Genomic DNA, 13,538 nt, shown 5'->3' on the forward strand with positions numbered 1-13,538 from the left:
ATCCATCATCCATCCATCCAACCATCCATCATCCATCCAACCATCCCTCCAACATCCATCCATCCATCCAACCTTCCATCCATCATCCATCCAACCATCCATCCATTCATCATCCATCCATCCAACCTTCCATCCATCCATCATCCATCATCCATCATCCACCCATCATCCATCCATCCAACCTTCCATCCATCATCCATCCATCCATCATCCATCCAACCATCCATCCATCCATCCATCCATCCATCCATCCATCATCCAACCATCCATCCAACCATCCCTCCATCCAACCATCCATCCAACATCCATCCATCCATCCAACCTTCCATCCATCATCCATCCATCCATCCAACCTTCCATCCATCATCCATCCATCCAACCATACATCCATCATCCATCCATCCATATATCCATCCATCCATCATCCATCCAACCATCCATCCATCCATCTAACAATCCATCCAACCTTCCATCCATCCATCCATCATCCAACCATCCAACCATCCCTCCATCCAACCATCCCTCCATCTATCCATCCATCCATCCAACCTTCCATCCATCCATCCATCATCCAACCATCCATCCAACCATCCATCTATCCATCCTTCTATCCATCCAACCATCCATCCATCCATCCATCCTTCTATCCATCCATCCAACCATCCCCATCATCCAACCATCCATCCAACCATCCATCCATCCATCCTTCTATCCATCCAACCATCCATCCATCCATCCATCCTTCTATCCTTCTATCCATCCATCCAACCATCCCCATCATCCATCCATCCATCATCCATCCATCCATCCTTCATCCAACCATCCCTCCATCCATCATCCATTCAACCATCCAACCTTCCATCCATCCATCCATCCAACCTTCCATCCATCATCCATCCATCCATCCATCCATCATCCATCCTTCCATCCATCATCCATCCAACCATCCCTCCAACATCCATCCATCCATCCAACCTTCCATCCATCATCCATCCAACCATCCATCCATTCATCATCCATCCATCCAACCTTCCATCCATCCATCATCCATCCATCATCCAACCATACATCCATCATCCAACCTTCCATCCACCCATCATCCATCCATCCAACCTTCCATCCATCATCCATCCATCCATCATCCATCCAACCATCCATCCAACCTTCCATCCATCCATCCATCCATCATCCAACCATCCATCCAACCATCCCTCCATCCAACCATCCATCCAACATCCATCCAACATCCATCCATCCATCCATCCAACCTTCCATCCATCCATCCATCCAACCTTCCATCCATCATCCATCCATCCATATATCCATCCATCCATCATCCATCCAACCATCCATCCATCCATCTAACAATCCATCCAACCTTTCATCCATCCATCCATCATCCAACCATCCAACCAACCATCCCTCCATCCAACCATCCATCCTTCTATCCATCCATCCATCAACCATCCATCCAACCTTCCATCCATCCATCCATCATCCCACCATCCATCCAACCATCCATCCATCCTTCTATCCATCCATCCATCATCCCACCATCCATCCAACCATCCATCCATCCATCCAACCATCCATCCATCCATCCATCCTTCTATCCATCCATCCATCCATCCAACCTTCCATCCATCCAACCTTCCATCCATCCAACTATCCATCCAACCATCCATCCATCCAACTAACCATCCATCCAACATCCATCCATCCATCCATCCAACCTTCCATCCATCCATCCATCATCCAACCATCCATCCAACCATCCATCTATCCATCCTTCTATCCATCCAACCATCCATCCATCCATCCATCCTTCTATCCATCCATCCAACCATCCCCATCATCCAACCATCCATCCAACCATCCATCCATCCATCCAACCTTCCATCCATCCATCCATCCAACCTTCCATCCATCCATCCATCATCCCACCATCCATCCAACCATCCATCCATCCTTCTATCCATCCATCCATCATCCCACCATCCATCCAACCATCCATCCATCCATCCAACCATCCATCCATCCATCCATCCTTCTATCCATCCATCCATCCATCCAACCTTCCATCCATCCAACCTTCCATCCATCCAACTATCCATCCAACCATCCATCCATCCAACTAACCATCCATCCAACATCCATCCAACATCCATCCATCCATCCATCCAACCTTCCATCCATCCATCCATCATCCAACCATCCATCCAACCATCCATCTATCCATCCTTCTATCCATCCAACCATCCATCCATCCATCCATCCTTCTATCCATCCATCCAACCATCCCCATCATCCAACCATCCATCCAACCATCCATCCATCCATCCAACCTTCCATCCATCCATCCATCCAACCTTCCATCCATCCATCCATCATCCCACCATCCATCCAACCATCCATCCATCCTTCTATCCATCCATCCATCATCCCACCATCCATCCAACCATCCATCCATCCATCCAACCATCCATCCATCCATCCATCCTTCTATCCATCCATCCATCCATCCAACCTTCCATCCATCCAACCTTCCATCCATCCAACTATCCATCCAACCATCCATCCATCCAACTAACCATCCATCCATCCATCCATCCAACCAACCATCCTTCCATCCATCCAACCATCCAACCATCCATCCGACCATCCATCCATCCATTCAACCATCCATCCATCCATCCATCGTCTCTACCCAGGCTCATTGGGCGAGAGGCGGGGTCAATCATGTCAACACAGAGACACACACTCATATCTAAGAACATTCTAGAGAGACCAGTTAACCCAACAGTCATGTTTTTGGACCTTGGGAGGAACCCGGAGTACCCGGAGAGAACACACCTATGCACTAGGAGAACTTGCTAACTCTATGCAGAAAGACCCCAGGCAGGGATTTGAACCCAGGACCTCCATGTTGCAAGACAACAGTGCTACTAACTGCCCCACCATCCAGACCCTGGACACGTGAATATGGACCAGAGGTCCAAATGCATCTCAAGTCTTTTACAAAAGATCCATTTTGGGATGGACAGAACCCTCCAGGGAAATCCCAGCTCAGACTGGAATAAGCCAATAATCCAGCCTCACTATCTTTAACTTCACTTGATTTCAAGCCACGGAGCGTCACTTTATCCAGGGAGCGGAAAATCTGCGCTCTTCTTCTTCTTCATTTTCTAGGTTACTCCAGTGTTCCTTGATAATTAGGAACCCATGATCCACCAGTACTTTGTTTTTCTATCCTGATGAAAGAAAAGGTTTAATTTTCCACTCAGACAGACTGACGGGGACTTTTATTTGGGACCAGCAGCTGCATTGGCAAATGTTCTACAGGAATTCACAGATACTTGCTGCTGATTTACAAGATGTGGTTCTCCAGCACAGAACTTCACCAGAGTTCTGCAGCAGCTAACCGACCAGCATCTAGTCTACATTCTGAGCTCCGGCTGCTGTTGGTTAGAGGTCCCGTCCGGTCCTGTCCTGTCCTGTAGTGTCCTGCCCGGTGGTCGGCCCAGTTTCCAGAGCTTTTAGGGGAACTCTGACTGAAGAAGTGAGTGTGTGGCTGAACACGTCCGCTGCACTGAATCAGTTCATGGCTGAAACAGCAGCCCAGGGGAAGGTCACACTGGAAGCGCGTGGAGAGGAAGGAAAACATCCATTCATCCCTCAGATCCGCAGGTTTTACTTATTAACTCCTCGTTCATCAGAGCATGCAGCTTACAACAGCTGTAAGTTCCTGAGATCCTGGATCAGGAATGAAATATGTCGTAAAAGCATTGATGAAACAACTCGGTGGTGATTTATTTAAAGACAACCATCCAGAACACGACTTTAACGGGGTTACGGTTGGGTTTTAAACTTAAAATATGTTACTCCTACTGCAGAGATGTGTGGCAAAATGGTCAATTACATCCAGGTGCTGCTTATGAAACGCATGAATTAACTGATTATCATCAGTGGGACGATCTCTAAGCAGGAGTTTAGGCCGCTTGCTGCTCTGGAGCAGACAGGTGTGGGTCAACACAAAGCCCAGGAGGATAGACCTCTTTTTCTCACTTTATCATAATTTTATCCTTTTTTCTTGACTGTTGCATTCTGGTATTTGTTTTTTGTTAGTGTTTAAACCTTGTTTCCGTCCCGGTTGTATCCAGATGTTGGTCTGATTTCTCAGCAACAGGACCTGTGTGTCTTTGAGTCACAAAGTCCACCATGAACGCCTCTGCATACCAAAGCATTCTGGAGTCAACATTAACTGGGAACCATACCAAACACAGCAGAAAATCCAGAAAAAAAGAATCAATGTGTTACAACGGCCTAGTCAAAGTACAGACCTCAACCAGGTTGGAATATAGTTATTGACCACCAGAGGGCTGTGCAGAAACTGAAGCAATGTCTGGAAGAATAACGGAGGCTCTAAAATCTGTCGGGCCAGCTCATGTGTTAAATGTGAAATGAATCTTTTAAAAAGGTTTTAAAACAAAACATTGAGATCAACAATTAAAAGCTGTTTCAGTCAAACATGGAAAAGTTCTGTCACTGAACAGTAACCACCAGACTACTCCGTCTTTCAGCTGAAATCCAGCCCAGGTTCTGGGATGTGGTGTAGTTTTACAAACCGAGGTCTAGACATCATGTCAGTGGGATGTTTTTCAGCAGCTGGAAGTATTTTGGCTGGGAAAGGAGAAGCTCGTCGTTAAAAGACACCAGTATCGACTGCTGGAGGAAGCCTGGATGTAAAGCCAAGTCTGCCCTGATGGGTCTCCTGAGGTTTGAGTGCATGAAGGTGACCCTACTTCCAGCTCTGCTTCTGGAACACGGTCCGTTGTTACTCACAAACAGCCAATCAGCTGCCAGGCTGAAGAAGAGCGCGGGATGACCGGTGCTGCTGCGTTCATCTGATCCAGAGGTTTGGTTGCAGAACAAAAGGCGAAGTCATTTCGAGTCCATTCAGCACTGTTCTGTCTCAGTTTGGGCCCGAATGTGAAAATCAGCAGAATTTTCAATGAAGAGGAAAAAAAACTATTAACGCCTGAGTGTGAGCTGCCCTCGGAGCAGAGCCAGGGTGTGTTTGTGTGTCAGAGACAGAAGAAATGGAAGAAGGGCGAGGGATGTGTGTGTGTGTGTGGGTAAGTGTGTGTCCTGGCCTGTCACTTCGTGTTGGACTCATATGCGGCGGCGAGGAGAGCCGAGTGCTGTGAAATCTACAATTACTGTGGTGTGCTGTGTTATGACAGCGCTGCGGCGTCTGGTGACAGCAGTAGCCAGCGACAGGAACGGGAGACCTGCAGTGTGTGTGTGCAAACACAAAGACAGCGCTCGGCCCAAAACATTATCAGCCCGCTTTCACACACGGCGCCCTGAGGGGGCCGCGAGGTCGCTGCGACCCGGCACTCTGCTGCCCTCCTCCGTTCCCCCGCAGAGTCACTGGGAACTTTCAGGTCGGGCTTGACATTGTAGTGACGGTACTGCAGAACTCCTGCAGCCACTCCGTCTCCAGGTAGCCATGAAAATCAGGGCTCCTCATGATGCCAGGCTGGGTTGCATCATCAGCGAGCGCCGCGGACATGTGAGGCAAACGTGAGTCATAACGCCAAATGGCGGAATGACTCATGCGAGAACAGAGAGAGCAGTGAGGAGACGGCCTTGAACCAAAACCTGCAGAGGTCCAACCTCCACCGCCGTTTTATCTCCAGGGAAGCTGTGTTCTCCTCCTAAAATAACCCAGCTTACATAATGAACTGGTGACGGTGAGCGGGCATGAGCAGAGGAGGTTTCTAACCCGTAACGAGGCGACGCCTTGTCCCTGTTTGGGTTTCATCAGAACATTCAGGCAGCAGCCACATAAACAGGTTCAATACAAACATACGATGAGTTTAGCCCTTTGACCTCTGACCTGGGTTTACCCGGGTTTCTGAAAGAAGCTCTCCATCGCGCCAATATGCTCTGATGAAAACAGTTTGACCAGGACCGTCACAGATTCAGTCCGTTTCTAAACGTTTCAAACCTGCAACTTTTAACATCAGACAAAGAAAACCTGAGCAAATACAAAACATAAGATAATAGTTTTAATTACTAGAAGGAAACAAGCTATCCAAACCAGGTCAGAGGTCATGGGTCAACAATCAGAAAGAGAAACTGGCCATGAAAGGTCTCTATGGCCAGAACCATGGATGATCCAAAAGAACCCAAAGAACATTTTGATGATCCTCTCTGTGGACTTTTTGATTCTGCAGGTCTGATTGTGGATAACAAGGTTAATTGATCATTTAATAAGCATAGATTTTAACCTTTATATTAATATAATCTGAAATCTGCTATTTTATTGACTCATAATTGTCCAATAATAAGATTTAAAGTAGAAAATGAATCCGATATTAAAAGAAAGTAAAAACAGAAGGAACCAAGCATTGTTCACAGATCTGTAGATGTTAGAACTAAAGACTCGACTTGTTTTGCACCAGATAGAGGAAACCAAATGCTATGAGGAAATGGACCTGCTAGGAATGGAACGGGTTGATTTGGGTTTTATTATGGTGAGTCTGACATCACCATTACTGACGAGTGCAGCAACATAAACCCAGGATGTGGACAAACCCAGCAGGTCCGTATGGTCAGTCCCACTCTGGACCTTAAACGAGGTTGGACCTCAGACTAAGTTCTAACCTTGAAGACGGCTGTAGACAGAAAAGTTTATGATTCATTTTGATCCCAGAATGACACGGTGTAATCCAATCCAAGGAGGACAGACTTCTGTTTAATCCACTTAGTCTGGTGTGGATTAATTTACAATAACAGAGATGTTTTCATGTTTACTGTGTTCCTGTTATGCTCCTGGTCCATTTTGGACTGCATTCAGGATGAACTGAGACTAAAACAGATCAGTGTGAGCTGGAAGAACTTACTGGACTCTTCAGAGCCGTGTCTACATGTTGCAACACAAATAGAAGCAGCAAAGAGGGTTGAAACCAACCAGCTGCTGTTAGACCTCTGCACCACAAAGAGAGGAGGCAACATCTTTCAAATCATCTGTTCAATCCAAGATCTACAAGTTTAATTTACACCGATCACGATCAGCTGGAAGGTCCAGCTCAAAGGTGGACATCTGATGCTCACTGATTCTTCACAACACTGAACAGGTCCTCCTGAAGGCAGGGCAGAACCCTGGACACACACTTTACATAAAGTACCCAATCTGGACCCTACTGGGTTCCACCACATGGTTCCCATGGTTCCATGATGCTGATTTCACATCTCCACAGGACCTGGTTGATCGACACCTACAGGACCCAGACTTCAACTCATCTGCACCTCAGAAACCTCAGATATGAAAGTCTGGCTGTGAAACCTGGACTCAGAGAGGATTCCTGAACGAAGCTCACAGGCAGCGCCAACAAACCTGGATAAAATGTAGAGTAAACAGCAGCTGGTCAGATCTCTGTTATGTCACTCTCAGAGTTACCTCCTTCCCTTCATGGTGACCGACTGGAAAAAACAGGATTACTGGAGGTGTTCAGCTCTGACTTCATGACTCCGATCCAGCTTCTAACAGGCTTACAGCATAACGGGATTACAAAGCAAGGATTCCCTGATGCCGACTCCGGCATCAGGGAGCCAGAAACGGTCCTTACCCGCCTGTCTGAGGAAACGAGTCGGAGTTCCTGCAGAAGCTTCCCAAAGACGGATCTGTGCGACCTCCTGAACGGATGAATGGTGCCCTGCAGGATCAAATGGACGAGTTAATCAAATGATGATGAAACACATTTAAATCATTTACTCGACATGAAACTCACTGATTTTATTTAACATGAGAGAGAAATGGATGCAGTGACCCACTGAACATGTTGGTCTTATTTTCTAATAACTCTGGTGATTAAACTCTCTTCTAAGGTGCAATAATGAGGTTCAGCATGAATGTATGAAGGTTTGGACAGGACCATTTCAGTCTGGGCAAGCAGAGCAAAGGCAAAGATTGGCCAATACTGCCACCAAATGGTGCATCTTGGTAAGACATGTGATCAATGAGCTGAAGAACAGCAGTTCAGATGTTTCAGAAAGGATTTAATACCAAATATTAACATAAAGTCATTTTCAAACTAATCCAACTGAACTTTTCAAAACCAGGATTGTTAAATCTTGAATATTCTGGACCAGAGGTGTCCAAACTCTGCCATGTTTACCAAAATGATCAAGTTGAAAGTACTCAACAAAAAAAGACTTATTTAAAATGTGATTTTTTTAAATTCACCTACAATAAACTAAACATGTAATATTTTAATCAAACAAATAAAGTATTCTGATTGTTGAAGAAATTAGATCCTTAAATCATCTCGATCTGAAAAATAAAAAACTGTTTCGTTCATATTTCCTGGAAGACAGGATTTCTTTGGGTTGATTAGTTTCTACTTCTGACCAGAAACATACTGTGGCTGAGCAACAGGACCTGGATACGGGTCACTCTTGCTTTATTTAGCCACGTTTAACAGATAGGTGCTGAATGGTTGTGATCCATTTATTATTAAATTAAAGTGAAAGCAATAAGAGAAAAACACTTTGTGCTGTACCTCCAATCTCAAGAAGATATTAATATCTCAATAAAACGGGGCCAAACTTGTGTGACTCCTGAACTGAGCCCGCACAAAACCATTTCAAGGGCCATAAATGGCCCCTGGGCCACACTTTGGACACCCCTAGCCAAGACCAGAAGCCTTTGCAGAAACATGTTTGCTAACTCTGCAGCCTCAGTTCTTGCACCTGCAGATGCATTTAATACAGAAAACCTTGAACAGGTGATTTATCAATCAAAATGTTTTCACTGGAAATGATGAGCTGACTTCATTTAACTAGTCGTATAATCAGCGCCGGTGAAGCTGTGGACGGGTCCAGCTGACATCACTCCATTAATCTAATTAACAGACTGATTGCAATAAAAAATGTTCCTCAAAATGTTCAGATGTTCCAGAAACTGTCCTCCGGTGGAGCAGCAAGCAGAGTGAAGACCTTCCAACGAGAAGATGAATTTTAAAAAATATGCAGGAACTAGAGGAAAAGCGGAGTTCTGTTTGGTGCCAGAGTGGGACCAGACCTCCTCGGAAAGCATCCAGGAACAGTTTGATGAAGATGTGATGGAGCAGAACACTGAAATGCTGGACCTGAGGTCGGGATCTGAACTCCATGAGAACCTGTGTTCAGGTGGAGAAACAGAAGCCAACAAGCCGAGTAACTTCAAGCATTAAGAAGACATGAATCATCACCATCAGTCAGGATCTGGTCCACAGCTTCATACCCACAGAGTTAGAAAGAAGCACATTAGTCTGGGACAAAAACACTGGAAATGTTCCTGATAAAACCTTTCATAGTTCTGATTATTTTAACTGATCTTTGGGTACCAGAAAAATACGATGAAGAACATAAAACACGTTGTAGCTAGAAGACAACTGCCAAACTCCTGGCCCTGGCGACACAAACAAGTGAATGATATGAGTGGATCTGCTGAACATCATGACCTTAACTGTCAGGGGGGGGTCTACATTTCTGTTGTCAGCTACTAGAGACAGTAAGGAGATCTACGGTTTCTCTGAGAGGTCCTCTCTGTTTTAGGAAGGCTGCCAAACGCTTCCCCTCCATGAAAGATCAGTTCTTCTCCTGCTGTTTCTCGTGGATTTGAGTCCAAACCCGGAGATATTTGGAAGCGTTTCACTTCTTAACAGCAGACACTTACCAGAACGTAGGCGTCGTGCTCGTGTTTCTTCCTGTGCATGGGAAGATCTGCAGAGAGAAACATCATAAGTCAACATGTAATGACACTAAAACTAAAAGCATGACAAGAAAACACATCTACTAACAGTAAAACCCAGTTTGTTTCTGGTTTTAAAGCAGAAAATAAACTCCAACCACTTAGTTTTACTTCAGATAACAATGAAGGTTGAAATAAAGGATTATGATGACTGGAGAAAAATCTTTTTAAAGACGATGTTCTGTTGGGGTTTTCAAACCATGAGCTTCAAAGAAGCATTTCAAACCCAAGATAGAGACTCAGCTCCTCTAAGGCCCAACTCCCAGTTAGCTCCACAGTCACTTCCACACTTCATCATCAGCTGTTGCCTCCTGGAGTCGGCCAGGACTCTGTGCATAAGTCTGCGTGCAGCTCAGTGGACTCTGGGCCCGAGCAGCGACAAATAATACTCGGGTTTTAAGGGCGACACAAAACACACAGCAGGTGACAAACAGTGAGTCAGATCATGAGCTTGTTTGAAGCAAATACAATGAGGTGACATCTAATGTTTTCATAATGAATCTTTCAGGCACCACAAGGACAAAAACCCTACACTGATATCCTGATGAGACATCATTTCTTCTTTCTGTTCAGAGTTTTTCTTCTTCTCCTCTTATGAGAAAATGGAGAACACACCCTAAAAACAAAATAACACCCTTTGAAAGTTTGCTTGATGGGACCAACGTACTCTACTCACAGAAAGTTAGGGATATCTGGCTTTCAGGTGAAATTTCAGGATGAACCTAAAATGCACTATGACCTTTACAGGTGAACTTAATGTGACCTTCTCCAACCTTCTGAATGCACAGGATCAAAGTTTCACTACTTTCTGCACATCTTGATGTTTTCTAACAAGGAATGAACTCAGAATTGGTATCTAAACAGTCCTCAGCTTCTCATTTTCATACATGATGAGGCCAGGACAACACCCAACAGAACCTGACCATAATCTACAGAACCATGATCTACAGAACCTCACCTTAAACGGGATGTTCTCAGAGGGAAGTGGCCACTGAGCTTAGAGTCACATAGTGTCCTCAGCAGGTTGTAACACAGATACAGACAGACTGGAAGAGTCACAGAAAGACATAGAAGTGGACCTCCTAGAACCCTGCAGAACCGGATGATGAATGCCCCTCAGCTCCAGGCACATTGAAGGGAGGTGAGAGGCACCCAAGCGTAACGTCAGACCATTAGAAACAGTTTACATCAGCATGGTCTGCGTGTGCTAGATGACCTGCAAGGGTACCTGACCACACCACCAGGTACAGGCAACATCATCTTACATGGATCAGAGAGCATTTATGCTGGACGAGGGACCAGCGGACCTCAGTGCTGTTCTCTGATGGAAGTCCATTCACGCTGAGCAGAAATGATGATCCAACCATGTTGGAGACGTCGAGGAGAGCGCTATGCATCAGCCACTGTTGGTGGTGGTGTTACAGTGTGGGCAGGGATGTCTAGTCAATCCAGAACTGATCTACACTCTCAAGCTCATGCTACCTGAATAACATCATTCTCTTCCTGCATGAACAACACAAGTCTAATTTCATCATCATCAGAGAACAGCTGCTGGAGACTGGGCTACCTGGACTGTCTCAAGATCCGAACCCGGCAGAAACCCTCTGGGATCAGCTGAGTCACCATCTACAGGCTTGTAAATGGGCAGAAACTTTGCCATCAGAAACTGAAATTTATTTGCTTTAGATGAATCTGTATTCACATAGTTTGAAATTAAGAAGTTTTACTAAATTAATACTGAATTTTATGGTTTGAAACTGAATCCATCTGCTGTGAAAATCTAGTTCATTTCAAATTCAGCCTGAAAAATTCTAATTCAGGTTCTGATGGCACAAGTTTCTGGCAATACTCGTAACTCTCCAGAACCTCAATGACCCGAGGCCCGTCCTTCCACCTCAGCAGACAATAAGACGCCTTGTGAACAGCTTGGGACGCTGTCATCATGCAGGAGTTGATATTTAGACATCGACAGTTCCTGTAGTGGTCTACCCACCACTGTGTTGGCTTTGTGTCAATAAATAGTTTAAAGGAGGAAATCACCACTAGATGCTTCTACTTAAATAACCGACTTTTCCATAAATTTCACCTGAAAGCCAGACATCCCTAACTTGTGGTGAGTAATTTATATGTTGAAGGTTTGTTTGGCCAACCTACCATGCTGGGAAGGATTTAATCTGATGTTTAATTATGAATGTCTGCAGAGCCCCAACTGTTCAGCCTCAGCTCTAAAAAGCAACACATTAATCTTGTTTCCTCCATTATTGATGGCAACATCTGTTCATCAATATTACTTCTGATAGAACAATCAATTTTATTTATTATAAATGTAATCAAGTTATTTCTTCTGAGAGCCAAATAGTGGATTAACAGCGTTATGGCTCTGTGTACTGGTTCTGGCCCAGCGCCGACCCAACTGGATGGAAGATAAATTACGAATAACTGCATCTGAAGCTGAAGAGGGGGACTAAACTGGATACACTTAGATATAAACTACATTTAATTTGACCACATTTATTGATGTGAAACCGAAGCCCAGTTCGCGTTCGGTTCCGGAGCAGCAGACATGGATGGATGATGATTGGATGAATGGGACCAGCAGGTGTAAACAGGTAACTGAGCTGAACAGAGGCTAACTGCGGCTGATGCTAACAGTCAGAAACAGATGTTAGCAGAGCTAGCATAACAAACCCGGCTCCTTGATGTTGATGACGTCCACCGACACCATGTCCGGTTTATCCAGCAGAACCACCTTCCGCTCTGTCACCCCGGACGGAACCACGTCTGGTTTCGGACCGAACTTTCTAGGGTAGAAATCCCCCGCAGTTTGGTAAGACCGACCCGGAGACGTGGACATCATCCCGTCCATCGCCATCTTGAACTTCCGCTTGCTTTGTCTTCTTCTGCTTTTTCTTTGAGTGCAGTGAACACAGGTCCGGGTTTGCTACTGCCCCCTACAGGGTCATTTGGTCAATGTCGTCTTCTCGTCAAATATTATTTATGTCAGTAATAAAGCAATGAAAGCTTTTGGTTTGTTACAGGTAAAACACAGCATACAGTCAGTATTTTATATTGATTATAGGCTGTTAATTTTAGTACGTTTTTTCACCAAAAATCCATTCAAAAATGTGATAATATATATATATATATTTTTTTTTTTTTTGAAAGGGTTTTGTTTCATAATCCTCTCCAGGGTCACATCTGTTCATTCCCTTCACCTCTCTATTAATGTGCTTGGACACAGAGCTCTGTGAACAGCCAGCCTATTTTGTGTCTTGCCCTCCATGTGCAAGGTCTGAATGGTTGTCTTTTGGACAACTGTGAGTCAGGAGTCATCCCCATGATTGTGTAGCGTACAGAACTAGACCGAGAGACCATTTAAAGGCCTTCGCAGGTGTTTTGAGTTAATTAGCTGGGCTTTGAGTTAACACAATATTTTAATTTTCTGAGATACTGAATTTGGGGTTTTCATTGGTCGTCAGTTACAATCATCAAAATTAAAAGAAACAAACATTTGAAATATATCAGTCTGTGTGTAATGAATGAATATAATATACAAGTTTCACTTTTTGAAAGGATTTACTGAAATAAATCCATTTTTTCACGATATTCTTATTTTATGACCAGCACCTGTACATGTATGTATTTATGTATATATGTATGTAACTGATCAGCAATCCAGGCAGTGTAGCAAGACTATTTGTAAAATTTCAAAGTGTCAAACTATTTAAAATACATC

The 13,538-nt window shown here is 44.6% G+C and overlaps 1 protein-coding gene across 2 annotated transcripts in view; it reads right to left on the bottom strand.

Moving 5' to 3' along the window:
* The window catches only part of slc30a6 (solute carrier family 30 member 6), a 77,556-nt gene extending 64,846 nt beyond the window's left edge, over window positions 1-12,710 (bottom strand). For both annotated transcript variants that reach the window (XM_047351238.1, XM_047351237.1), the window contains exons 1-3: window positions 12,491-12,710; window positions 9,728-9,774; window positions 7,638-7,724 (exon numbers count right to left, since the gene is read on the bottom strand). In XM_047351238.1, coding sequence (XP_047207194.1) covers window positions 7,638-7,724; window positions 9,728-9,774; window positions 12,491-12,674 — 318 coding nt within the window. In that variant the 5' untranslated portion in view covers window positions 12,675-12,710. The remainder of the gene's footprint in view (window positions 1-7,637; window positions 7,725-9,727; window positions 9,775-12,490) is intronic.
* Window positions 12,711-13,538: the final 828 nt, after the last annotated feature.

This window comes from Girardinichthys multiradiatus, chromosome 22, assembly GCF_021462225.1.
Source record: "Girardinichthys multiradiatus isolate DD_20200921_A chromosome 22, DD_fGirMul_XY1, whole genome shotgun sequence".
NCBI classification, from domain to species: domain Eukaryota; kingdom Metazoa; phylum Chordata; class Actinopteri; order Cyprinodontiformes; family Goodeidae; genus Girardinichthys; species Girardinichthys multiradiatus.